Raw genomic sequence first — 24,644 nt, forward strand, 5'->3', positions numbered from 1 at the left:
GCGCCGCCGAGGGCTGGGCTGTTGCTCCCTGACGGGTGGCTGCGGCGGCTCCTCGCCATGGAGTCCTACGACGTGATAGCGAACCAGCCCGTCGTGATAGACAACGTGAGTGCGGGCGACCGCGCGTCCCGGGCGCGGGGAGGGCGGGAAGGGCCGGCGGGCCGCAATCCCTTTGTCATCGGGGACGGCCGCGCCCCGCCCGCCGCCCCCACCCCCACCCCGGCGGCCTGGCCGCCGCCTCGGGCCCTCGTACAGCGCCGTACGCGGCGTCCTCGCAGGCCGCCGCCGGGGCGGGGCCGGTGCGGTTCGGCGCAGCGCGATTGGCTGAGGGGGGCTGCCTGTCACCCGCCGGAGGGCCGCTGCCCCTCGCTGGTGGGGAGAGGCCCCCGCCGCCGCCGAGGTGCCTGCTGGCTGGGCGGGGCGGGGCGACCCCATTGGCCGGGGCGGCTGTCAGTCAGCGGGGGCAGTCCGCCGTTACCTGCCGAAGTGGGGCTCCTCCCGCCCCGCCCTCGCGGACAGCACCTGTGCTCATTGGCCGCTGGAGCTGTCCGTCAGGCGGGGCTGCACCCCCGCCTTGTCCCTCTTTGTGCCTGGGGGACAATGGGGCCCCCGGCGTGCTCGGGGGACAGGCCTCGGGCGGCCCCCGGCGTGCTCCGGGGACAGGCCTGCTGTTCTCTGCTGGAGAACGATGCTTCCCTCATGCTGGAGCTGGGACCCTGCAGCCACCCCCCACATCCCAGGCCAGCTCCCCGACGGGCCCGGGCGAAAGGGGACGGCCGCCCTCAGCGCCAGCCACCTCCTCCCAGCGCACCCAGCCTAGCGGTCACAGCAAGGGGGTGCCCGTTCCTCTGCCGAAGCCCACAGGAGGCAGAGCTCCTGAAGGAACTGCTCCCAGCAAGGGTTGCATCAGCTTTAGTTTGACGGTGGGGTGTGGTGTCGCAGATGGCTGCTCTTAGCTGATAACGCTTCGCCTTAGCTCAAAGCAGACCTTCAACCTGTGAGGGTAATAGCTCAGCTGGAGATGAATGAGAGTGATTGTGTGCCTTGGCGAGGTACTTCTGGCTCCAGTTCTGATTTGCCCTGTCCATGCTGGCCTCCCAAGAGAAAGGACTGTCCAGGAAGGGGCGGGAGGGCATATCTTGGAGCGAGCCTCCTTCAGTGTACTGAGTCACAAATTCATGCTCCTCCCTTCTGACCTCTACTGCCAGTGATTCAGATTTTTTTTTGTTGTTGTTTCAGACAGTCAGTGTTGTGCTCCCTTCTTTCTCCATCAACTTAATTTCTGCTGGATCTTTTTGCCATATGACATGTGGACTTGCTGGCCTAGCACTTCTCAACCTATTGCTTTTTTTTCCCCCCATAAGCTGAATGATTCTAGGTCTTCTCAGATCAAGCTAATTATTCTTCTAACCCCTTCTTTTTTATTGATCCCAATTTCCTCTTTACAGCTTGAGCGCTCTGATACAGTTTTGGCTTTGTTTCTTCCCCTGGAATCATAGCAGAGAGATTTAGGTTTGAAGGAAAATATCTAATGGAAAAGGAGATCAGGCAGTAGAACTGACTCTGTGAAGAAAAACATGTTATCTTCTTTACTGGAGACATTAAAGAATAAGTTAGGTTGATTGTTCTTAGAAATGACTGTAGTAACAGTAACTCTGCTGTGGTGCCAAGTGATTAGCTAACCGTTAAAGTTATTTCCAGGCACTCTGGTACTGTGAGGATGAGTTTGTTGTGCTATAGTCATATAATAGCAGCCTATATCTAATTTCAGCTTGTCCTTTTGTTATTTAGGGCAATGATTGCCGCCCCTGCTTCAGACCTGAAGGAGGGCTCATGTGCCAGCAACTGACTCCGTTTCTTTTCTCATTTTATCAGCTGGTCTTATAAAAGCTAATTCTTCTTGCCTCGCCGATAAATGAGTTCCCTCCCTCCCCCTCCCTGTACAAGAAGTAGAATGAAGCAGTTGTGAGTTCCGCCTTTAACGCGGGCAGGCTGTCAGCCGGGGAGCCTTGTGGTGACACTGCATTTTTGGTGCTCTTCTGAGTTCAGGCAGGATGGGAAGTGGAGCTGCACAGAGCAGGTACTGCTGTTCCTGCTGCCTCATTGCCGCTTCTCCTCGGAGAGCTGCAGGCAGCTTTTCCAGGCTGAATGTTATCCCCTCTCGTGTATGCGTGTGTATGGGAGGGGAAATGAGGTACTGAGCTGGTGAACAAGCCAGATCCCCAATCCCAGCTCTGCTCTAGTACCTCGGCGTGTTCCAAAAGGACATTAAGGTATGTAGCTAAAAACTCAACAAGGAGGTTTTTTTTTTTTTCTTCTTACCAAACAGTACGCTCAGCTTCATGTTTTCAGCAGGGAGAGTTCTGTAGTATACAGTGAGAGGCTGGAGCTGTACCTCAGCACAGCCTTAATACTCTTCATTGTCTAATAAGTAACTTTTAAGAGCTGTGTTCCCATCTTGCACTCCAACAAGCTGTCTCTGAAATAAATGGTCTGGGAGCCCTGATGAACGTAATGCACATGTAAATAGACAGCATGGTTCAGCTGTGGCCTAAGCAAGTGCAAATTCCTTGACCTCCATGGAATTGTCTCTGTTTACATAAAAGAGGATAAAATTTGACTTTGTAGTCTGAAGTGGTGGCATTTTAAACAGCTGAGCTGTCAGTAAGGGCCGTTGTGTCTTTGGTTTGTTCTTGATCTTATAAAATGTGTATCTAATAAAGTAGTTTTACAGCAGTATGAAACGTGCACTCTCCATAAAAAGTGCTACATGGCAGATTGACTCTCTTGGTGATTTCCATTTAAATTTCAGTCCTAAATGCATCAAGATGAATGAATCGCTAACTGACTAGCTACAGGGCTAGTGGAAGAGGCGTGTTCAGTTACTTCAAGGCACTCATGAGAATTTTCCCTGAGAATATCTTCCTTGACCTTTACATTTGACATGTAGTTTTTCTTTCTTCTTATATTCTTTTGCTCAGATTAAAAAAAAAAAAAAAAAAAAAAAAAAAAAAAAAAAAAAACAACCAAAAAAAACACAACAACAAAAAAAAACCCAAAAAACAAAACCCCCAAAAAAACCAACCACAAAACAAACAAAGTGGGATGAAAGCCCAGCCACAATAGTTACTAGTGGAAGGATGTTAATTTTGAAACTCCCTTTTAAGTTTTAATAAATCAGAGCTTGTAGCAGAAGGGAGGATGCAATTTTTTTGCTTATTTGAAACAAAGATGAAAAAGCAGGTCTTTACTTTAAACCATCTGAATCAGCCAGGTTATTTCAAAATTTAAACCTTTTCCTCTCATTGTATAGGAATCTCAAACTGGTCTATAATAAATAGATTTATTCAGTGCACACATCTTCAAAGAAGTAAAATGTTTTCAAGAAAAATTGAATAGGTCAGAAAGCGTTGTCAGGTCTTTGTAGTGCAGAGATAGCAAACAGCTGTGCTCGGTTTATTCCCAGGCACTTGGAAGCACAACTGTGTTGAGGTCCCATCCTACCGGCACATTCAAAACAGTCATTCGTCTTCGACTCCAGCTAGGAGTTCTGAACTACCGACACGTTCGGTTAACTTTGAACTGCAATTTGTGAATCCTAAAATGCATAACTTGCTGGGAATCTCACCAGGACACGCTGGGTAATTCTTGGCCTGGCATAAGGAAGTTTTGATCTTTGCATTAAACTAGGAGCATCATTATTCTCCTCAAACCACTTCGCAGCAGCAGACTGTGCTGGCAGCAAGATCAGTCATTATCTTGAATAAAATATTCAATAAGCACAATATTCTGATGTGGTTACGTTACTGCGTTTGATTCAACTTTTTTGCTACAAGGCTTGACAAAGGATGGTATTGTTTTGCAGGTATAGCGTTGTTTATAAGATATGATAAGGAAAAACAAAATAGTGGTTTTGTTTTATTCCTCGCTTGACTTTGAAGTGAATAGCCAGAAGAGATTCTGTCTAAAGTGAAGTCTTTTTAACACTTCACAGGCCACTTTGTCGCAGCGGTACCTGTTAGTGCAGATATTGGGAGTCCCTCTTGCCCAGAGGGAGTAGTCCTGCCCAGGTGCCAGCTTGGGTGTGCTCCTTGAGCTGGCCTGGCTGCAGGCGTTTGTCAGGAGATGAGAATTCGAGCGATCTGTCTTTTATAATTAGCTAGGTCTGGTTTGCAGAATGTCCCTGATACTCATCTGTTACGGAGGCATCCTGACAAATCTGACTCTGGCGGTTTTAAGGCAGGAGGGCCCTGGCCCGGGTGGCAGAGCACACATGCTCTGTGCAAAGCCCGGCACCTCAGCTGAAACTGCTGATGAAAGTAGCTTGGGAATAAGGTGCTGGGCTGTGAACTGGAGAGGCTGGGGCTGCCCCGCATTCCTTTCTGCTGAGCCTGCTCTGGCTGGTAACCTCTGGCTCCAGAACGGGGCCGGCAGCTGGGATGGCAGTATCAGAAACTGCTGCAGCCAGAGCTTGTCTGGCAGAGCCCTGAGCAACTCATTTGGCCTCAGCCTCCAAGTGAAAGCAGTGATGCTGACCCACGCAGAGGTGGTGGGACGGGGAAAGCAGTGGAGGAGCTGCATTGCTAGTAATTTTAAAATGCTCTGGGGCAGCCAAAATGTCTTTTTGGCTTCATAAACAGAGCAGTCCTGCTGCAGAACCCTTGAGAGTGAACAGGCACTTCATAGGCCACTGGTTTCAGTGCAAACTTGCATGCTTTGCTCCCAGTACAGGATAAAATGGAACTGCTCCTCTTTCTGCAGGAGGGCTTGCTCCCAGGGTAGTCTGGGATTATCAGTGAAACAGCTTATCTGAGGAGATCCTATGAAAATCCGCTCCTTAGCAAAACTTGGGTTCCTGCAAGCTGCTCATTGTTTCAAGATGTCATTCCCTTGTTCAGGGAGAGGAAATGGAGGAGGGGAAGGAGTCAGCACGGATCCAAGTTGATGATGGGCTTCCCAGGATGCCTCCGGATGATAGCGACGGGGACGGGATCTGTGGGGCCAGATGCCCTCACTGATTCCCTGCCAGGGCCTCCCTGCGGCTGGCTTTACCCACTCTGTGTTTGCTGCTTCTGCTGCTTTGAATGTTGCAGAAGGCTTTTTGGATTTGCACCTTTCTGACTGCTACACCTAATCCCTTCTTCCTTGTCCCTTTTAAACAAGTCCTATCCTGCCAACCACTCTCCCTGCCTCCAGCCCTTCCCCTTGGGAGTCTGCAAATAACAAAGGTGCCAGTCAGACTCCAGTCTGGTTTAGTTTCCAGTGTCTTTTCTAACCATATTTCTGTGACCTGCCTCTTTAGCATTAGCTAGTTTATCCAGCACCCGATTTTCTTTTCCCTAGTCTCCACTCCAACCTGTTTCACATGGTGCTTTTCTACTCCCTTCTCTGACTTTATCCACCCTCCCTCCATCCAGCCTCTCTAAATCTTCCACTTCTGAGAGGCCTACAGCTTACATATTTATATGTTCCTCCCACAGGGCTCGGGCGTGATTAAAGCAGGTTTTGCAGGCGATCAAATACCGAAATACTGCTTTCCAAACTAGTAAGTATTCTGCTGGTCTTGGTAAGTTCTTAGTACCTTGTGCCAATTCTTTGATATGTAGAGGGGAAGAATGGTCCAATTTTGTACCTGGAGAAATGAGTTATTCTGCACAGGAGCATCAGGGAAAGGAGATCTCTGCCATTAAGCACTTTGAGATTTTCGGGGGGGGGGAGCAAAAAACAAACCATAAAAGATGACTTATCACTTTGTCAGGCTCAACATGCAACCAAAGCTGTAAGATCCTTTAGTCTTGAGACATTAGGACACAAGGAAAAAGACAAAGTTGGGATGAGAGGTTTGAAGATCTCTCTATTTCTTTGATTTGTGGTCTGATGCTTTGATTCCTGCCAGACTTCCTTGGAAGTTTTCTGAGAGTTTTACTGAAAGAAGGACTGCTGGATCAGGAACTCTGAATAGTCACTGGCTTTTATGTTCAATGGGGTGGGTTTTTAATGAGTATATTTTTGTTTTGAGCAGTGGGTTCTGTATGGCGAGGTGGGGTATGGGACTATAAATGTCTAATCTGAGAAGCCTGCCTGAGGTCAGGCAACACCATGTGGATCTGTCAGCTCAGACCATTGCTCAGTCTAGCCATGCTCACCCCAGGCATTGTTGGAACAAATAAGTCCTGAATCATCAGGGAAAGCATGGCCAGACTCAGCTGGCTTATGTCCTGCCAATTCAGAAGTGTCTACAATCTGTTCTCTTCACCTCTGATTCTGAGATTAGCTCAGATGGAGCAAACCTGGGTCTGCCTGCACCTGGTAGTGCCCCAGACTTGCCCATTGCTTTAGAAAGTACTGGTTAGGAGAGAGAGGAACACAAAGTAGTTAATCCTTGGGTGTATCTGAGCTCTCTCTCTCGAAGCATTTATACTCTTGCCTCTGTTCTAGTGTGGGCAGACCAAAGCACATTCGTGTTATGGCTGGTGCTTTAGAAGGGGACATTTTCATTGGTCCAAAGGCAGAGGTAAGAAAACCCGTATACTGCACTTCTCCATATATCTCGGTATGCTGCTGTAAGGAGGGGCTGTGGCAGTTGTGCTTAAAAGGGCTGTGGTTCCTTGGTATCAGCATATAGATCTGAAGAGCGGAATAGATTGTCGCTTTTAAGTGTGTCCAAGGTGGAGTGGGAAGCTTCATGAAATTTTTGTGCCAACCTGCTGACCACAGACCTTTTTCCCAAGTCCTTCTATATCCTTTTTTCTCTAGGCTACCTCTAGGTCTGTATGGTTACATCCCCATCTCTTTGGGATAATTAGAAATGGACCCTACTTGGTTGCTTTTTGTCTCCCTGGTGTGGGCAAGAAGCTCGTTTTCCACAGTCCTGCTTTTGTCAGCATGTAGTCGTATGGTCTCGCATTTCTCGTGAGCCCTCTGAACTACATTCCCCAATACCACCCTGTTAACGTTTTGTATCATGACTGAACTGGTAAAACAAAGATACCGTTTGATAGGTGTCTGTATCTCGGCTTGAAAACTGCTAGGATGGAATGCGCTCTGCAAGTGCCAGACTTTTCTGTTTGGTATAAAAAGGCCTTGTTTAATCTTGTGAATACTTTTCTGGGAGAGGTGTTTGTGATTAATGTTCAGTTTTTGCCCTATATGCTAGAGATAAGTTGTCTTTTAGTGGAATCAAAAATAAGTGAATCTAACAGATTAAATCATAGTCATAGTGCTCAGCAATGTGATTGTTTGAGTCTCTGACAGGTATGCTCTGTTGTCATTTCTGTTTGCTCAGGAGCACAGAGGTCTCCTCTCGATCCGATACCCGATGGAGCACGGCATAGTGAAGGACTGGAACGACATGGAGCGCATTTGGCAGTATGTGTATTCAAAAGACCAGCTTCAGACGTTCTCAGAGGAGGTGAGCTACCTCAGTATGTAATGGCACAGGCATCACTCTGTGCATATAACACCAGGAGCCTTGGAACTCCAGGAAATATATGGGACTTTTCCTTTGCTTTTCTTTCGAAATGTGTCTGTTGTTAAATTGGGCTCTTTCATCCCTCAGGAGATACTGCACAAGAAGTGTCCAAGCAGAATTTCTCCCTGGGTCTAATGTTCTGGCCTGACTGAAAATATGGCTTTCAACATTTGTTATTCACACTCTCTAATGATTCTGCTGTAGGCCAAGTGCTTCTAACTTTTCCTGTTCTGCCTGTGCATCAGGCATATCCACTCAGCAGTGACAGAATATGAAGTGAGGAAGGAGAAAACCCCAATCCTGTGGTCTGGAAGGAGCTGACCAAAAAATTATTAAATGACTGAAAGCAATACGTTGTATATGTGGAGTAGGAATATTTCTGCCTGCTCGTGCTAAGACTGTATGCCTTCACCCTTTCTTAGGGTCTGTGTATTTTGGCTAATCTGGTTGACTTTGGCACTGAGAGTCATCTTGTTCATCCTTCACAGGACAGGGTCACTCACAGAGTAGATTTTCTAACACTTCTTCCTAACTAGACCAGAGCCATGCTGGTCCTCCAGCTTAATAGAGGTTATTCACAGTCTAACACAGCTCAGTACCTGAAATGATCCCCTTCTACCTGTCCTCTTGCACCAGTGGTTCCTGAAGTGAATAAATATGCAGAGCAGAAATTTTCAGGAACACACATCTAGCTGCCTCCTGGTTATTGCAGCACAGCTCCTTCTTTTCTTTACTAGCATCCCGTGCTGCTGACGGAAGCACCCCTAAATCCACGCAAGAACAGAGAGCGTGCTGCCGAGGTGTTTTTTGAGACCTTCAATGTGCCAGCACTATTCATCTCCATGCAAGCTGTGCTTAGCCTGTAAGTGTGTTTTGGTTTTGATTTGTGCTTGTGAAATGTTGCTGTGAAATCCATTTTTTCACAAACCCAAAAAACCCGTAGGAGGCCACACTGATGTCTGACTTACCCCCTTTTCAAGCGAGAACTGAAATTCAGTTTTAATTTCTGTAATAAAGAGTTTACAGGAATTTGCTGAACTATGATGAGAACTAGTTTTTTGGGTTTTTTCTAGCCCCTGTTCATGTGAAATCTCTGCTCCCTGAGGTGAGCCTGGATGTGCTGCATGCTTGGGGTCACTTTGAATTGCTTGTTCTGACCTGACTGTTTGCCCCTTTGCTAGCTACGCTACTGGGAGGACTACAGGAGTGGTGCTGGACTCTGGGGATGGCGTTACTCATGCGGTTCCCATCTATGAAGGCTTTGCCATGCCTCACTCCATCATGCGGATTGACATTGCTGGCCGTGATGTCTCACGCTTCCTGCGTCTCTATCTCCGGAAGGAAGGCTACGACTTCCACACAACTTCCGAGTTTGAGATTGTCAAGACCATTAAGGAGGTGATGCACTGTCTGTTTCTGTGTTTATCCAAAAAGGGATTTCTGCCCAAGGGAGGTTGTGACTCATGAAATCTAGTGGGAAATGCCAGCTTACCTAGCTCTGCACCTCATTCCTTATCTACCTGAGGGAGACTAAGGCCACTAAGATGATTAAAGGACTGGAGCATCTCTCGTATGAGGAAGGGCTGAGAGGGCTGGGACTGTTGAGCCATGAGAAGAGAAGGTTGGGGAGGATCTCATCAATGTATATAAATGTCTGAAGGGAGGGTGCAAAGAAAACAGAGCCAGGCTTATTTCAGTGATGCCCAGTGACAGGGCAAGATGCACAAACTGAAGCACAGGAGGTTCTGCCTGAACATAAACTTTTTTACTGTGAGGATGACCAAGCACTGGCACAGGTTGTCCAGAGAGTTGTGGAGTCTCCATCCTTGCTGATATTCAAAAGCCATCTGGACATGGTTCTGGGCAAACAGCTCTAGGTGACCCTGCTTGAACAAGGAGGGTGGACAAGATGACCTTCAGAGGTCCCTTGCAACCTCAGCCATCCGGTATTTTGTGAGACTTTATTAAGGGTCACATCTAATCCCTACGGAGGGACTGTTGGCATGGAGGTGAAGACAGGCTGGTGGTTCAGAATCTGCTTTGCATTTACCTGTGCTGCAGTTTCTCAGGGTCTGATGATACCTTTCGCTAGTGTTTGTTTACCCTTCTGGCCAAGGCTCTGTAAAATCCATGGCAGGTAGGGATCACAAGTAGGATATTGCAAGTTGCTTCCCCCCCTGCCCCGTGAAAGAATTCACTCACAGCGTTCACGTTTACAAAAGCTTCCCTTCTTTATAGGGTCTGCAGTGCTTAGTGACCGTAGAGCCTAGGCAGCAGCGTGGAAAGGCCTAAGATCCCTAGCAAAGCAGTTACCTTGGCTTCTGTTGTGTGCCAAGAGAGGAGGACAGAGGGGGGACAGTAAATAGTAGCTCAGAGCTGGGGACTGCTCCCAGCAGCTTTGTGGTGTTGCTGTGCTCCGACAGGCAAGTTGCTCTCTGATTTCAGCAAGGCTGTGTGTGACTCGGGGCTGCCTGCGCATCCGTGCCTTCAGTACGTGGGGTCAGTCCTCAGATCGGTACTGGCTCTGGTTGCTGCGTGCTGATGCCTGGCAGTTGCTGCCATGCTGCGGGCTCCCATCACAAGCTATGATTGCTGCAGATAACTCTGGGCTGAGTCAGCAGCCTGTGCCAGGGTTTGGGAGTGTTAATGAGCTATTCTTGAGCCTGTGACCTACCAGCAAAGGACCATAATGGAAATAGTTTGCTTGTTCTGCATGGCTATGGCTCAGTGTGGCTGTGCTGAGGGAGCAGTGCTTGTACTTCACCTCCCAGCACAGCTGAATGTCTTCTGCCTGTTGCCCAGAGCAGGAGACTTCATAGGGTTGTAGGTTTTAACCTGGTAGCTGTTCTCTCTGTTCTACAAGTGCTTATTGCTGAATGGGAGAAAAAAGCTGACGTGTGCAGCTGCAGCATCTGTGGACCAGAAGGCTTGCTGGAGAACTGTTTGCTTCAGAAGAAGCCTGTTTTGTACCAGGCGTCAGTTGCAGTGCAATTGCAGTGGCCTTATGGGACAAAGCAAGAGACTTGTACTCTTCATAAATGGCCAAGGCTCCCTTTGCATCTTGGGTGATGAAACTATTAAAAGATGTTGTGCTGACTGTTTAACACAATGTGTTGCACCAGTGCAATCTTTTCTCTGGACTATACACTTAGGGAAACAAAGAGCCGGGGAAAGTGAGCCAAGTCCCGCTTTGCATACTGACTGCCCTCACCAGTGAGGCTGTTGAAGAAGGGAGGAAACAACCTGATGTTCACTCTCCAACCTACACCTTTTGCTTTAAGATTAGTTTTAGCTAAGTTAGAAAGTTTTGCAGATTTCTAGGATATATGTGCCTGGAACTTGCAGTGAGATTTGTGTTGATGCTGGTGCCGTTTGTGACTTGATTTGCAAATCTGAGGGGTTGAGCATGGCTTCTTGTGTTTGCAGCTTTCTTGCCTCAGGAGAAGTTTGGATGTGCAGCCTGAATGCACCGTGGCAAGCATAAAGCTCAGATCCTGGACATGGGAGTTTCTCAGTCCCAAAAGCTGCTTGTGATCTGTTGGAGTCTGTCTGACTATAGATTTTTTTTTTTTTTTTTAAGGGGAAAAATATTAGGAAAGAAATGTGGGGATGTTGAAAAGTCTAGAGGAGAAATTGCCTTAAAAGGGGAATCCTTAATACCTACTTCAGTGCAAACATTTTTCTCTGTTTCTTGGTTTACTGTGAGAGTGGTCAAACACTGGAAGAGGTTGCCCAAAGAGGTTTGTAGATTCTCCATCTGTGGAGGTACTCCAAACATGACTGGACATGGGTTTGGGCAGCCTGCTCTAACTGACCCTGCCTGAGCAGGGGGGTTGGACTAGGTGATCTCAAGAGGCCTCTTCCAACCTAAACATTTCAGTGATTCTGTTTAGATTTTTTTTTAATCCCCAAATGGTAACAATTTGGAATAGCAAAGCTTTACTGTGGAATAAAAAATATGGGGTGCTGGAGAAGTTTGAAAAGTCAAAGTATTTTGTTTCCTGTAACTTAAAATGTAGGTGGGCAATGGGAAGTGAGCAGCTTAGATCATGTTAAGAAATTTTTGCCATTAGCTATTAGTTATCGTTTACCCTGTTGAAATGTAATAATGGACCTTGTTCATGTTCCTGACCTGTTGTGAAGTTACCTGAGCCCCCCTTATATAAGATTAATGTCCCTAAAGGTGTTTCAGGTGCGTGTTTTACTTTGCCCTACAGTAGGTTGGAAGCGCTCACAGGATAGTTACCCCATCTGCGCTAGAGGGAGGTAACTTAGAAGCAGTAAGAGAGAACTGAGAGCAAGAGGTGAGCAGCAGCTAGAGGGGATGTGAGTATCCTCGATGTCTCTAATCATCACATGGAGCTGTAGCGTGAATAGGTATTTTACCTGATGTGAACCCAAAAGGTCTTTTCCCCAGCACAAAACATTGTTGAAATTGGTCTCCCCGAGGGACACACAGATTTTGACTGTTAGTGAGAAAAGCATTTTATGAGAGGCATTTGGGTCTACCCTTCTCATCTCCCTCTTCCTGACTCTGTTTCCTCTCCAGCGTGCCTGCTACCTGTCAATAAACCCCCAGAAGGATGAGACTCTGGAGACCGAGAAGGCACAGTACTACCTGCCAGATGGAAGCACTATTGAGGTTTGTAAGGACCACCCTCAGAGGATTCCTAATGTGAAGCACAGGCTTTCCACAATAGCCTCCTGCCTAGCGGTGGGAAATTTAATGCAGTGTTAGGTGGGAGGGCATAATTGTAGAAGACCAGAACTCATCCCAGGCTGTTGACTGGGCACTAGAGTTTTTAGGGGAGGAAAATATTATTAGAAACCTCACAACTTCTACTGGAAGTTCTGGGTAAGGATGCAGCATGACCGTGGGGACTCTGAGCTGCTTGAGCGCGGGCTCTGATCTAGCAAATCTTTATGCGGATCAGGTATGGAGTGTGGGTAGTTATCAGCTCACTAAATTCAGCAGTGGTTTTGTATGCGGCTTTTGTCCTGCCTAGAGGTGCAGAAACAATTGCTTTGAAGAGTGAGTTAGGAATGCTCCTCCAAAGACTGAGCCCTCTATAGAATGGCTGAAGGAGAGGAAATACAGGTCTTACCTCCAGCACCAGGGGTGGATCTGCTCCCTTTTCTGCCAGTGGCCTGCTGTACGGGGCTGAGCAAGTTTCTTCATCTCTTTCATCTGCAAAATGGAAATAGGGCCTTTTTTAGGAGCAGTAGACCAAACTGGCTTTCACTTGGGAGCTTGTTTGTTACTCTGAAGTTTCACCTAAGAAAGGCAGGCCCAAACAGTAGGCAGTGAACAGAGCCACACTGCTCTCTCTTCTCCCCCATGCTAACTTCTCCCCTTGCAGATCGGCACTGCCCGTTTTCGAGCCCCAGAGCTCCTGTTCCGGCCAGACCTGATAGGGGAGGAATGTGAAGGACTCCATGAGGTGCTCGTTTTTGCCATTCAAAAATCAGACATGGACCTGAGGCGAACACTGTTCTCCAACATTGTGCTGTCTGGAGGCTCCACGCTTTTCAAAGGTTCCTGCCTCTCCTCTTTCAGTGGGCTGTGACATACCTGATCTCTTGCTTCCTTCTCGTGTGCAGCTGGGAAGATAACCTAGGTCACCCAACTTGTCCTGTGGGGTGAGGGCTGTGGGACCTCTGCTCTCTCAGGGGGATTACTGTCTAATTTCCTGAGTCCTTGTCATACCCTTCTGGGTGCGCAAGACACCTCTGCCCTTGTACGTCACCTCCTGGGCTTGAAGGGCTTTTATTGTTTTCCTCCTATCGCTCTGCCTGTGTCAGGACTGAATAGCCGTGTTCATTCCTGCTGCTGTAGTTTTGGATATTTGATACCAGGTGCCTAACAGGCTTTTGCACCTCCGAAGGTTCCTGTAGGTCTCTGGTGTGTGAGAGAGTCCAACGGTCCTGGTACTGCATGGTGTCAGCTACAGTGTGCAGAAAGCTTCCTACCCATCCCCTCAGAGCTCAGATGGTCCCCATCAGCTTAAAGATATCCTCTGGCAGAACCTGTCAGCCTGTTATCCACAGGTGGACGTCTCCAGATAGGTCCTGGTCTTCCCGTTCAAACCCTGCTTCCCTGTACAAAGGGGCCGGACACAGGAGGAATGCCCAGGGAAGGGGGAGGTCCTAGCTAAAAATCGTGTTTGCTTGTCTCAAGTTGCTGCTGAGGGATAGAGCCCATTGTGCTGGTGTTTGAGGTCTGTGAGTGAGACAGGATCCCATTATCTCACTGGCTGTGTTCTGTGCCTCTCCAGACTGGTGTCTCTGTGGGGTCTGGAGCAGGATATTTGAACAGGACTGCATAGGACGCGTCCACGTTGTTAGTAGATGGAACCTGGGATTTTGCTGAGGGGCTCACTGCACATTTTCTGTCTTGTGTAGGCTTTGGTGACAGGCTGTTGAGCGAAGTGAAGAAACTAGCTCCGAAGGACGTCAAAATCAGGGTAGGAGCAGTCTCTTTGGTGTTTATCACTTTCTACATGTGTTGTTCTGTGGCCTTTAAAGAACCATGCTGAGAGTGCAGCTGCCATTTGCTTCAAACCAGAAACGACTTTCCTGAGCCAGCCCAACGGTATTTGCTGTTGTGATGAAAACCTGTTTGGTTCCATCGCTGAGAAGGTGGCTCCTCTGACAACAACATGACCCCTGTCCAGGATCCTGGACCACAGTGGCTGTTTTTTGGGGGGGCTGCTGGGTGTTGTCGTGGCGGGAGAGATCATACCCATGTTGTCAGCTGTTAGCTGTAGTGCAATGGGGGCAGCATGCCAGGAGCCGACTGGAGCTGGGGAAGGCACTGACCGATTCTCTCTTTCTCCCAGATATCAGCTCCTCAGGAGAGGTTGTATTCCACGTGGATTGGGTACGTGTTGCTGCGGGATGGGGGCTGGGGAGGCGCAGCCTGGCGGCACTCACGCTGTTGCCCCTTCTGATGCCGTGCGTCAGGAGGGTTCCATCGTTGAGCTGCGCGATGCTTGGCGTGTTACTGGCGCAGCGATCAGCAGGTCGTTTGGGAGGGGGCGGCTGGTGCCAGGCTCTGTAGTGCTGGTGCGTTTGAGGCAAACAGGAGAGGAAGTGACTGGCCAGAGAGCGTTTCTGTTGTAGATAACTGCGAGCCTCAGCACCTTGCTGACGTGGGGAAGTGTCACGCAATAGAAACAGCTCATCTCTGCAGAGATGGGATGAGTGCCCCCAACATTTTCCTTTAACCCGTAACATGCCTGTCTCTCCCCAGTGGCTCTATCCTGGCCTCACTGGACACCTTTAAGAAAATGTGGGTTTCGAAAAAGGAATATGAAGAAGACGGAGCTCGTGCCCTCCACCGAAAAACCTTCTAGCCCTGGGACCTGTCCTCAGTCTCCTCCGAAGACTCACTTCAGTTCTAAACTCGCTTTTCTGAGTCCGAGTGTCTGAGAGCTGCCTGTGTGTGTGTGTGTGCGCCAGCATGCCCCGATGTCACTGAGCAAAGACAACAGCAGCAGGAGGGTTGTATTAGTACTACTAACTTCTTATTTTTTTATTTTATTTTTGTTGTGGTTTTTTTTTTTTAAATGGAAAGGAGAAAATACCAGTCTGAATTTCTCCAGAATGGCCCATTCCTTTTTCATTTCAGTACCTTAATTTCTGTATCGCAATCACATTTGTCACTGTAAGACAAACAAGCAAGCAAAAACAAAGGGAACAGCGTATAGAAACTGCCTAGCAAGCCAGAAGGGAGCCAGCCACTGCAGACTGCTCACGCAGGCTTTAGTCAGCCCGACTGCAATGCCTGGATTGTCTGGAAACACGTAGCTGAGGCCCCATAGCTACTTTCTTCTTCAGCAGTGTCTTCACCATCAGTAGGTTTTTGAAGTTGTTTTTAATATATTTTTTATTAAGAGAAAGCAGATTCTCAACAGTTCAGCCCATTTGCCCCCACTGTTTTTGGTGTGTGAGTGTGTGTATGCGTGCGTAACTTCTTAGCCTGCTGCGTGGGTCTGCACCACAGCTGGAGAAGTTGGTGATAGGACTTAGTTTGTATTGCATGGAGTAGAACAAAGCAAATCTAATCAGCTATCATTGTACTAGACGGTTATTCTCTCATACCTTGTTTTAAATACCTTTTCTCCTCTGGAAGCAAGTGCCCCAGAGTGGGGGTGAAGGCACTTGTGTGTTCCCCCTCAACCTGCCAAGATTCACAGTGCTGAGTTCTCATGTTCTTTCTCTGTAAGCGTCGAGGCTGTTTCCCTCCTTCCTGCCGTGTCAGGGCAAAGGGAGCATGTATTTGCAGCCAGGCATAACTCTTGTGTACTTTATCCATTCTGGGGCAAAATAATAATCGGAAAGGTGCATTGTAATGTAAGAATTGTTTTATTTATTGAAATGTCTGAGGATATCTCAAATACTGACCACAGCACCTGGGAATTATGCTTTGGGTCTTCTTTGAACACCCGTTTACCCAGCCGTCCGTCGTTCCACGTTAACACTGTTTACAGCACGCACGCTTAGCGGAACAGCCGGCCGGCCCTGCGACACCACCCCGTAACTGCTCTTAGGGAGCCTCGCTGTTCTCTGTGAATACACTAAAGGAGAGGACGAGGAGCTGTACCAGGACGTTGGTGTGGGCGGCAGGTTTGCGAGCAGCAAGCTGTCGCCACGGCTGTGTTCCGCTCCAGCGCGTATGCCTTTCTGCTCATCTGGTGGCTGCTTCGCTTCTGCCGCTTTCTCAGCGACGGGCAGGCCTGCAGACCCGCTTGCGTGGGGTTGTGCCACTGGTTCCCCTTCAGGTTTTTCTTACGCGTTATTTGGTGGTGGGTTTTTTTTTTCCCAAATGTGGATTTTCTGCAGTAGCTGGCAGTAGCAGCAGAGTGGTGGCAGTTCCTCCCTGTTCCCCTCCTTTCTTGTTGCCACACATCACCTGGGGGTCACCCTCGAGCACAGAGACGGGGTAAGAGCTGCAGAGGCGTGGCGAAAGCCGGGGCCTTGCCCTGGCTGAGATGAATGTACGCAGCAGCAGGCAGCGTGCTGCCCCGGCGGGAGCCAGGCTCCCGGGGCTCAGCGCTGGGCTCGGAGGGGCTGCAGGCAGGCAGGGCTGGTGGTCTCCTCCCAGCTGAGGCCAGGTTGCTTTGTTCACTTACCCCATCGAAGCAGACTGTGGGGTTTTTTTAAGCAAGAACCTGTCAGGTAGAAAAGAGCTATCAACGCTCAGCCTTCTGCTGGAAAATGGGTTGCGTTCTTGCTGGTTTGCTATAGCGTGCAGAGGGGCAGCAGCAAACCCCTCCAGGTTCGGTTCCCGTGTGCCCCAGGCAGTGCCAGTGCTCCCTTCCGCTCCCCCAGCCCTCGGCGGGCCTTGCAGAAGCAGCAGCGCTCCATTTTGTAACCTGCAGTGACCGGACAGAAAGGTGCTGCCTCCAAACTAGCATTTGTTTGATCTGCCTGACTGTTCCCTTGCACACTGTCCAAACCATGTTGCCTGGTGGTGCCCAGCATACTTAAATAAAGTCATTCATATACAACCCTCAAGCCTCCTGGCCTCATCTTCCCACATTTGCAATTTTAAGGAGGTAACTTGTGTTCTTCTCTTGCCTGTGCAGAATTGGTGTCTCCTTGCAGAGACCGGCCAGCAGCACCTCTTTCCTTGTCTGGCTGTTGAGCTGAGGAAGGAGACCCCTGGGCGCAGCTGTGGCCTGCACTGGTGGTGTCCAAAGCTGCTCTCCTCAGCAACCATTATCCCCGAGACCTCATTTTGTCCCTGCCGACAGGTCAAGGGCAGCTGAGGCGTAGAAAAGCTGTGAGCGAGGGCTGGTGAGGGCAGCCCTGGCTGAGCGAGGGCGGCGGGAGCGAAGCCACCGTTGGGAGAAGCGCTGGTGCCAGCCCAGGCGCTTGCAGAGAACCAACGTGGCAAACTTTGCTCCCAGGGCAGGCAGGGGGCCGGGGAAGGTGCGCAGCGCCCAGGCCAGCAGCTGTCCCCGAACAGTGCCTGGGGCCTCCCGAAGCAGCAGGGGAAGGCGACACGCCAGCCTGCTGATCCTCTCTGCCCCCTACAGAAACAGGCCCAGAGTTTTGCTGCAGAGGAACAGTCCCATTTTCTCCCACACCACCCCAGTTGTGCCCCTGCAGCACTGCGCGAGCCCAGCCAGGTTTGATCCGCCTGCTAGAAAAATCACCGAGCAGTACAGAAAAGATCTTTAATTTATGATATGAAGAATCATTCTCAGACTTTGTTAGAAGTCGCACAAATAACTTATGATTGAATCACCCAGAGCTACAGAAGCCTCACGGCAGGAACATCTTGGTCCAAGACAGAAGGCAGCCGTGTCCTGAGGCAAGACGGCAGGTTTGCGGGCTGAGACCCCAGAGGGAACCTGGCACTAAACAGAGTGCAGCACCTCCCTAAGCACGCAACGGCCTTCCAACGCTGCCTGCGCAGCCCCGGCTCCTGCGGGCACGCACCGGGCAGAGCTCTGCTTTGGCACACCTCCTCTGCCTGCCCCCAAACACCGTGCAGGGATCGAGGAGACGCTCCCTCACCTCAGCGATCCCTTTGGTGACCGCCTGCCCCCTCTGCTCCCAGCCAGGACCAGGGAGAGCAAGGCGCCTGCTCTCCTCCTTGGGTCCATGGCTCAGCAGCTGGATGAGACGATCAAACTCTGGGGCACCGTTTCAAGCAGAGAGCACCCGAGCCATCTGTCTCTCCCCACAGAAGTAAAATCTCAACCCTGTGACTGCCCAGCATTGTGTCAGACAGGCTCCCAAGAGGAATCGAAGGCACAAAAGCAAGACCTGGTGTTTCCTCCAGGCTGTGCTCTCCCCCTGCAATAGGGGAAGGCGCGAGGCTGCCTCACCAGCTCACCCAGGCCGGCCCGGGGCAGGGAGGCACTGCCAGCAGCTGGGTTAGGGGTCGGTTCCCCGACCTCGGCCCCACAGCCCCAGCCAGCACGGGAGGGGGCTCACAGCGCAGCTGCGGGACAGCGCTGACAGGAGGGCAGAGCAGGGATACACACAGGCAACGGGATGCCAGATGAGATGTTCCAGCTCAAGGCTGTGAGCCCAGCTCAAGCCCCGCACCTTTCCCAGCCCAGCAACAACTGCAAGGCCATGGAGGAGGGAGCCTCAGCGTAAAACAAGCGCAGCCGGCAGACCCTGGCTGCGCAGGATATTGTCATGGGGGCAAGAAATGCCTAAGAGCAGATTTGGTCCAAGAACCGCAGCACTGTAGGTGGGAGGGGTTGTACCAGCTACTGGGGAAGGCCTTCAGGGTCCTCCCATCCCTGCTCCTGCTGTCCTGCAATCGCCCTCCTTGGTCACTTGGGCCCTCAGGAGCCTCCCACTCCACTCCCCAAAGCTGCAGGGCTCTAGCAAGGAAGGACTCCCTGTGCCGTCTCCTCCTGCTCAGCCAGAGAGGCTGCAGCTCCCCAGGGCCAGGGGACTGCACCGGGGATGCGTCCGTCTCCAGCACACGCTGCAACCCAGCTCCTCCCTGCTGGGATGAGCAGCCCTCTGCTCCCTGGGACAGGCTAGGGTAAAACGTTCCTGCTCCTGTGGCCAAGCGATCTACCCCGGGCCCTCAACACGCTGAACTTCTCTGCCTTCCCCAGCGACCACCTGGAATGAGTAAACATTGGCATTACAGCATTTCACAGTTGAACCGTAAACATCGGGGTTTCTCAGCCCGCAATCCCCGTGCTTAGCCTGCCGTCCTGCGCCAGCAGCTCCCCGGGGGCTCGGGCACCCCTAGATCGTTTTGACCTCTGGTGCTCGGCCTTGCGTCAGGCTTTGGCGCTGAGCCTTCACCATCCGCAGACGCTTCCCGTGCAAGCTGAACTGAGACCAGCTGAGGAGCTGCAGCAGTGCGCACGTGATGGGTACGAAGACGAGGAGGTAAAAGCAGCCCTGGCGAAGAGTCGGCTCCAAGGCTGCGGCAGACTCCAGCTTCGGCTGGGCACTCACCACATTGCTCAAGGGGTTGCGCTGGAAGATGTCGTAGCCTGGTGTCAGAGAAGAGTTTGTGAGACTGGGGACAGTGCGGATAGACCCTCGTCCATTCTCTCTGAGGGACTGGCCTTGGAGATGCGGAGACCAGGCACCACTTAGCAACTGGAAGAGCTCTCTGCACCCACCCAGGGCACGGGACATGGTGGAGGACGCTGAACTCATGGGTCCGCCCCCTCCCACCCCGCTGCCTTCCCCAGGAGCGTCCTTACCCGTGTAGGCGCAGAGCAGCCAGGTGCCGATCAGAGGGGCGAAGGTCTGGCCTGGCTTGGTGACCAGAGCCACCATCCCAAAGAGCAGCGCTGAGGCCGCCTGCTTCCTACGGTTCAGGACTAGATCTTCATCCACCAAGTCGGTGACCACCAGGTTGAGCAACTTACAGGTCCCTTCTGTGAACACCCGGTTGCTGCAGAACAACAGGCAAAGCACTGAATAAGGGCACCAAGAAAGGATGGGAGTAGGTAAGAGATCAGAGAAAACTGAGAGAGGGATGAGAAAGGTTCCCCAACACTTAAAATAAGAATTTCAGAAGGCTACAGGAGGGGAACATGGCTAGCAATAAGCCTCATGTACCCTGCAGCGATGCCTTGGATCAGTCCTGACCTGCCACACGGACAGGCAGCTGCAGCACGTGCTGAGGGCTACGGCCGCAGGCAGGCTACAGAGGAGAGCAGCTCAGCTCAGCAGCTGGGAGAGGCTGCTGCAGGCAGCCACCAGCCCTGCTGGGTCTCTGTCCTGAACATTGCTGCCTCCCTCACCCTGCTGCAGGCACAGCCAGTGGATTTGGCAGTGACCCGTCCCCAGCTCGGGTGCACTCAGAGCTGGGAGCCACGTGGCTTCTGTGCGACCCTGGCTACTGCTCCCCGCCTCCCACGCTTCTCCGTAAAACAGAGAGAAGTCATCTCCCCTCCCAGGTGGCAGAGAGCAGGGGAAGCAGGCGCTGCCTGCCTACCTGGCAATGAAGATGCAGAGGAGGTACACCTGATCGGGTCCTGCCAGGAGCATGACAACGCTGAGAGCCAGCTTCAGGAAGAAGAGTCCTCGCACCACAGCATAAACCCCGCAGCGGCGGCAGAGGGACAGGAAGTAGAGGTTGTTGAGATGGGGGGCGATGTAGGAAACACCTGAGCAGAGACAGAGGCACAAATAGCTTGAGGGAGTTTCAGTATCCACCCTGCCCCAGGACTGATACCGAGAGAGGGGACGAGCTGGCGGGCACCAGCAGGGCTGCAGGACACAAAGTACAGAATAGCCCCCACGCACATATAGAAGGCTGCAGCAGATTTACTCAATGGCTTTGTGGCACAACACACACGTTCTTCCTACAGAGGGAGGCCTTCTTCCATCAACCTCATGGGCAGGAAGGAAGAAAAAAGACTTGCCCAGTGTCACACGGGCTGGGACTCAGCCCTGGACCAGAAACGAGAGGGACAGGACAGCGTGACCAGACCTGGCCCACACAGAACCCTCCCAGCATAACTCTAGAACCAGTGCCAACAGATCTGTGGCAGCCTGGAAACGGTCCATATGCCAGTGAAGAGAAAGGGATTAAATTCAGGGCTGTGTTCCCTGCTGCATCCTGGGGACACTATCTGCAGCCACTAATGCTCAGAGCAATACCTCCGTGGTGCCTAGGCCTGAGTCCAGCATATTGGGCTCATCACCAGTAGAAAAGGCTCCAAGTTAATTCTCTTGTGCCCAGGAGGGACCACTTGGAGGTCCCAGGGAAGCATGGGGGGTGTGAGCACGTGTGAATCTTACAGCCCAGAGAGCGGCATGTGAACACACCTCTCCCCAGATGGAGTTTGGGAAGAGTGAATCCAGACTCAGGCCAGGTCCTAACCCGGCTGCTCCCTCCAGTCCCACCTGAGACTCACCGAGCAGGAAGGATCCAGTAGAGACAGAGATCTGGTCTGACAGCAGGTGCTCCAGGAACAGAGGGAAGAAGTTGCTGTTAAAGTGGCAGTGAAAAACCTGTGAAGGCAGCATGCAGATGAGCTGGTCAGCAGGAACAGCAGTAAGAGAGAACAGAAAAAAGCTAACAGCCCTCTGGGCTCTGTTATCCTAGGAGCCCTGTGCCAAGGGACCGTGCAGTATGGGCCTGGAGTACTTCAGCAGAGCAAGAGCTTGGCTGCAGAGTCTGTGACGCCGTAGGCTGAGACCGCAAAGCTGCCACACCACCAGCCGTGCCCACTGCACGCCTGGGGTCAGTACCGCTTCCCAGCTGCCAAGGCATTGCTCACAGGGCACCTGCTCAGCACACAGCGCTGCTGGGGCAGGCAGGGCAAGGAGGTGGCCACAAGGGTTTGGGGGGGACAGTGGCACGACAGGAGGCAGCTGTCAGGAGGATAAGGATAAGGTGGCAGTGAGGCTCGAACACAAAGATGCAGAGCAGCATCAAGAGCCTGCCTGAGGGGAACTGAGGGATCCCCAGGGAGACGGGAGCTGTGACTGCAGCACACGAGGAAAGCTGGGCAGGCTGCTGGCATTTGGTAGTAATCACTGAAGAGGATGAAGAACAGAAATGGCAAAAGCCAGCTGGGAGGTGGATCCAGCTGGACAGCGAGAACAGTGATGTGAGCCTCAGGAAAGCAGGAGGAGACTGTGCTGACAGTCTCGCCAGCAAACTGCACTCCTGAACTCATCCCCACCACGAGCCAGGCCTTGTGCTTCTGCACCCCAGATGGGGCTGCACAGAGCTCAGCCAGCCCCCGTAATCCAGCCTACGCTGCGGAGAGAGGAAGGAGCACCCCACAGCTTGCTCAAGCAGCATCTTTGGGTCACAAGCAGGGAGAGTGGCTACCAGCTGCTGAACCGACCAGTAGGTGCAGGAGGCTCCAAGAGCAAGTGGGTGCTGGAAACACCTCTGCCCTTCCCGGGGAATTCACATACTGCTCAATCACCACCTCAAACAGCCAGAGCCAGCGCTCATCCTCTGAATCACAACATGTCGCTGCTGCGCCTACCTGGACGAGGTTCATGCAGACAAACCAGAGGAAGTTGCGATGCCGGGAGAGCTGCTGGAGATACTCTGCCAGGGTGATCCTCTTCTCCTGGGGGACGGACAGTTTCTCAATGTACAGCCTAAAGGGAGAGGAGGGAAAAAACAGCTGTGAATCCCTCACATCAAGCAGGAGAGAGCCCCCAACTCGCCCTGTGTAAATACAGAGCTGTCTCTCCTCAGCTCCCATCCCAACCTTCCCTCTCCCTGGACCAAACCAGAACAGTAGAATCTACAACAATGTTCGCTTATTGCTAGCAATAACCACAGGCACCGGGTGTCCCAAAGAACATTTGTCTTCTGAACCCAAAATTCAGATTTCTGTCCACAAAAGCATTTTCCTCTTATTAGCCATTCTGCTCTGCAAACATGCCTCTTCCAGATCCCTGCGGTTAGCTCACCTGGCAGATCTCATCAGGATCTGCTGTGTTAGTACAGCATAATGCTGGCAGCTCGTAACAAGAGACAAGAAGTGAGGCAGCTCAAGGAGAAGCAAGGGAACTGAACGGGAAAAAGCAGCTGCATCGTGGCCCACCAACAGCCCAGCCACCATCAGGCAACTAATGCAAGCGAAAGGGTAAGAAACATTCGCTTGTCCAACTCCATAGGAATGGGCAGCAAGGTGGCCTCATGCTCAAGCAGGAATGCTTTCATGATAAGCTGCTTCTGACGTTTTGCCACTCACAAGCCTCACTGGGTGCTCTAGATATTAACTCATTTCATGTCCAAACACTGGATGGCCATACAGCAGGTCAGGGCTCTGCCTCCAGTTTGGGCCAGGGGTGTCACGAGATAGTTTTGTCCTATTTTCAGAGGGCATTAGGAGCCAGTGTGACAGAGGTGATTCTGAAAACTGTATCAACAAACAAGAACCATAGATGATTAACAAAAATTTGCCTTGTCCTGTATCTTCCCACACATTTAGTTTGCTGCAGTGCATAAAAGGACCCTACAGATCTAGGCCAGGCCTTTGTTTGTGCCACAGGATCAGTGACACTTACTCTTTCAGGGTCGATTCCTGGTCCCATTTCGCTTTCCCATCAGCCTCAAACCGCTGGCGGAGCAGCTGCGTGGACAGGGTAAAACCAACGATGGAGCAGAGGGCCAGCACAACGCAAAATATGCGAAAATAAAAGAAGTTCTCTTTGTTCCACACTGTGTAGGACATGAAGACAGAGAGGGAGCCTATGGCACTGAAGAGGGAGCAGTAGAAGTTGAGGCTAGTCCTGTCTTTTGCTGAAACAGCCAGGTCTGCGAGCAAGGCGTTGTGATGGAGGTCGACCATGGTGAGAAAGCTGTCATACATGCAAAGGCAAAGAAGGAACTGCAAACCAGGATGAGCCCAGGCAACCCAGAAAGCCAGGAAAGAGACGGCAAAGAGGGGGCCATTGTGGCTTAGTGCTCTGAGCCTCTTCAGAACTACTTCTGGGGAGGAAATCTCTGCTCCTGGCCTGCAACAGAAGACAAAAAACTTTAGACACCTGGACAAAACCCCGCACGACCATGTATTTTCCCTCTCCGAAGAAGTCATGTAAGCAGCCTAGGCACAAATACAAGTTTTGCTCATGCAACAAGCATCCACATCAGATACCTTCTCAGCTAATAAGTGAATACATTGAAAATATGGGTTTAAGGCAGCCAAAAAGCATGAAGGAAAGGGACTTTTTTTTTCTCCAGAGCAAGTCTCTCCCTGATAGTGCTGCACTGTCTGCGCTTTGCACAACGTAAATGATTTCAATGAGCACTTGAAGCTTTTACTAGTTGCAGGAAGCCACACCATGATTTTCATTAAAAGCTTGACATAAATACATGAGAAATGCTAATGGCCATTAGTGATCCATGATCCAGGGAGTCTGGGAACAACTGGTCTGAGGCATTCCAGGCGGAAATAATTGTCCTTTCCCCTCTTGTGTCTCCCAAACCATGTACAGACACTCTCTAACTCCCCACTAAGAGGCTTGCTCATATAGCAGGGGCTTGAGATTTTTAGATGCTCCTGTTTTAGGTTCTGTACCACTCGTGATTGTTAAGGGCTAGGGTCACATCTGCCTGATAGGCGTGCGACTTCCCCTATATAGCCAGGTACTGAAATAACATGCAAAGAGCACTCAACTTCAAAGATGACAGGAAAAGGAGGTATTTAAGAGTTCCATGCCCTAGAAACCATTCCCGTGCCATCATGTT

General features: G+C 51.0%; 2 protein-coding genes across 5 annotated transcripts in view; one reads left to right on the forward strand and one right to left on the reverse strand.

The window, feature by feature from the left end:
* Window positions 1-16,954, forward strand: ACTR1A (actin related protein 1A). Its single transcript, XM_082310267.1, has 11 exons — window positions 1-105; window positions 5,481-5,545; window positions 6,439-6,514; window positions 7,286-7,411; window positions 8,209-8,333; window positions 8,653-8,869; window positions 12,021-12,113; window positions 12,832-13,006; window positions 13,874-13,935; window positions 14,311-14,351; window positions 14,724-16,954. Exons 1-11 carry the CDS (start codon window positions 58-60, stop codon window positions 14,824-14,826), a joined length of 1,131 nt encoding a protein of 376 aa, XP_082166393.1. The 5' UTR covers window positions 1-57; the 3' UTR covers window positions 14,827-16,954.
* The window catches only part of MFSD13A (major facilitator superfamily domain containing 13A), a 15,149-nt gene continuing 7,077 nt past the window's right edge, over window positions 16,573-24,644 (reverse strand). For 3 of the 4 annotated variants that reach the window (XM_082310263.1, XM_082310265.1, XM_082310264.1), the window contains 6 exons: window positions 23,462-23,911; window positions 22,426-22,543; window positions 21,337-21,433; window positions 20,412-20,583; window positions 19,672-19,865; window positions 17,576-19,455 (listed from right to left, as the gene is read on the reverse strand). In XM_082310263.1, the coding sequence (XP_082166389.1) occupies window positions 19,202-19,455; window positions 19,672-19,865; window positions 20,412-20,583; window positions 21,337-21,433; window positions 22,426-22,543; window positions 23,462-23,911 (1,285 nt within the window). In that variant the 3' untranslated portion in view covers window positions 17,576-19,201. Of the gene's footprint in view, window positions 16,645-17,575; window positions 19,456-19,671; window positions 19,866-20,411; window positions 20,584-21,336; window positions 21,434-22,425; window positions 22,544-23,461; window positions 23,912-24,644 lie in introns of those variants that run through there. The other variant, XM_082310266.1, reaches the window with a different exon arrangement.

This window comes from Platalea leucorodia, assembly GCF_965183815.1.
Source record: "Platalea leucorodia genome assembly, chromosome: 4".
Classification (NCBI taxonomy): Eukaryota; Metazoa; Chordata; class Aves; order Pelecaniformes; family Threskiornithidae; genus Platalea; species Platalea leucorodia.

Excerpts from the sequence above, each read along its gene's own strand:
- ACTR1A (XM_082310267.1), top strand. The coding sequence starts at position 58 with ATGGAGTCCTACGACGTGATAGCGAACCAGCCCGTCGTGATAGACAAC. Across the intron at positions 106-5,480 it reads AGCCCGTCGTGATAGACAAC|GGCTCGGGCGTGATTAAAGC; the intron begins GTGAGTGCGGGC and ends TTCCTCCCACAG. Across the intron at positions 13,936-14,310 it reads CGAAGGACGTCAAAATCAGG|ATATCAGCTCCTCAGGAGAG; the intron begins GTAGGAGCAGTC and ends TCTTTCTCCCAG.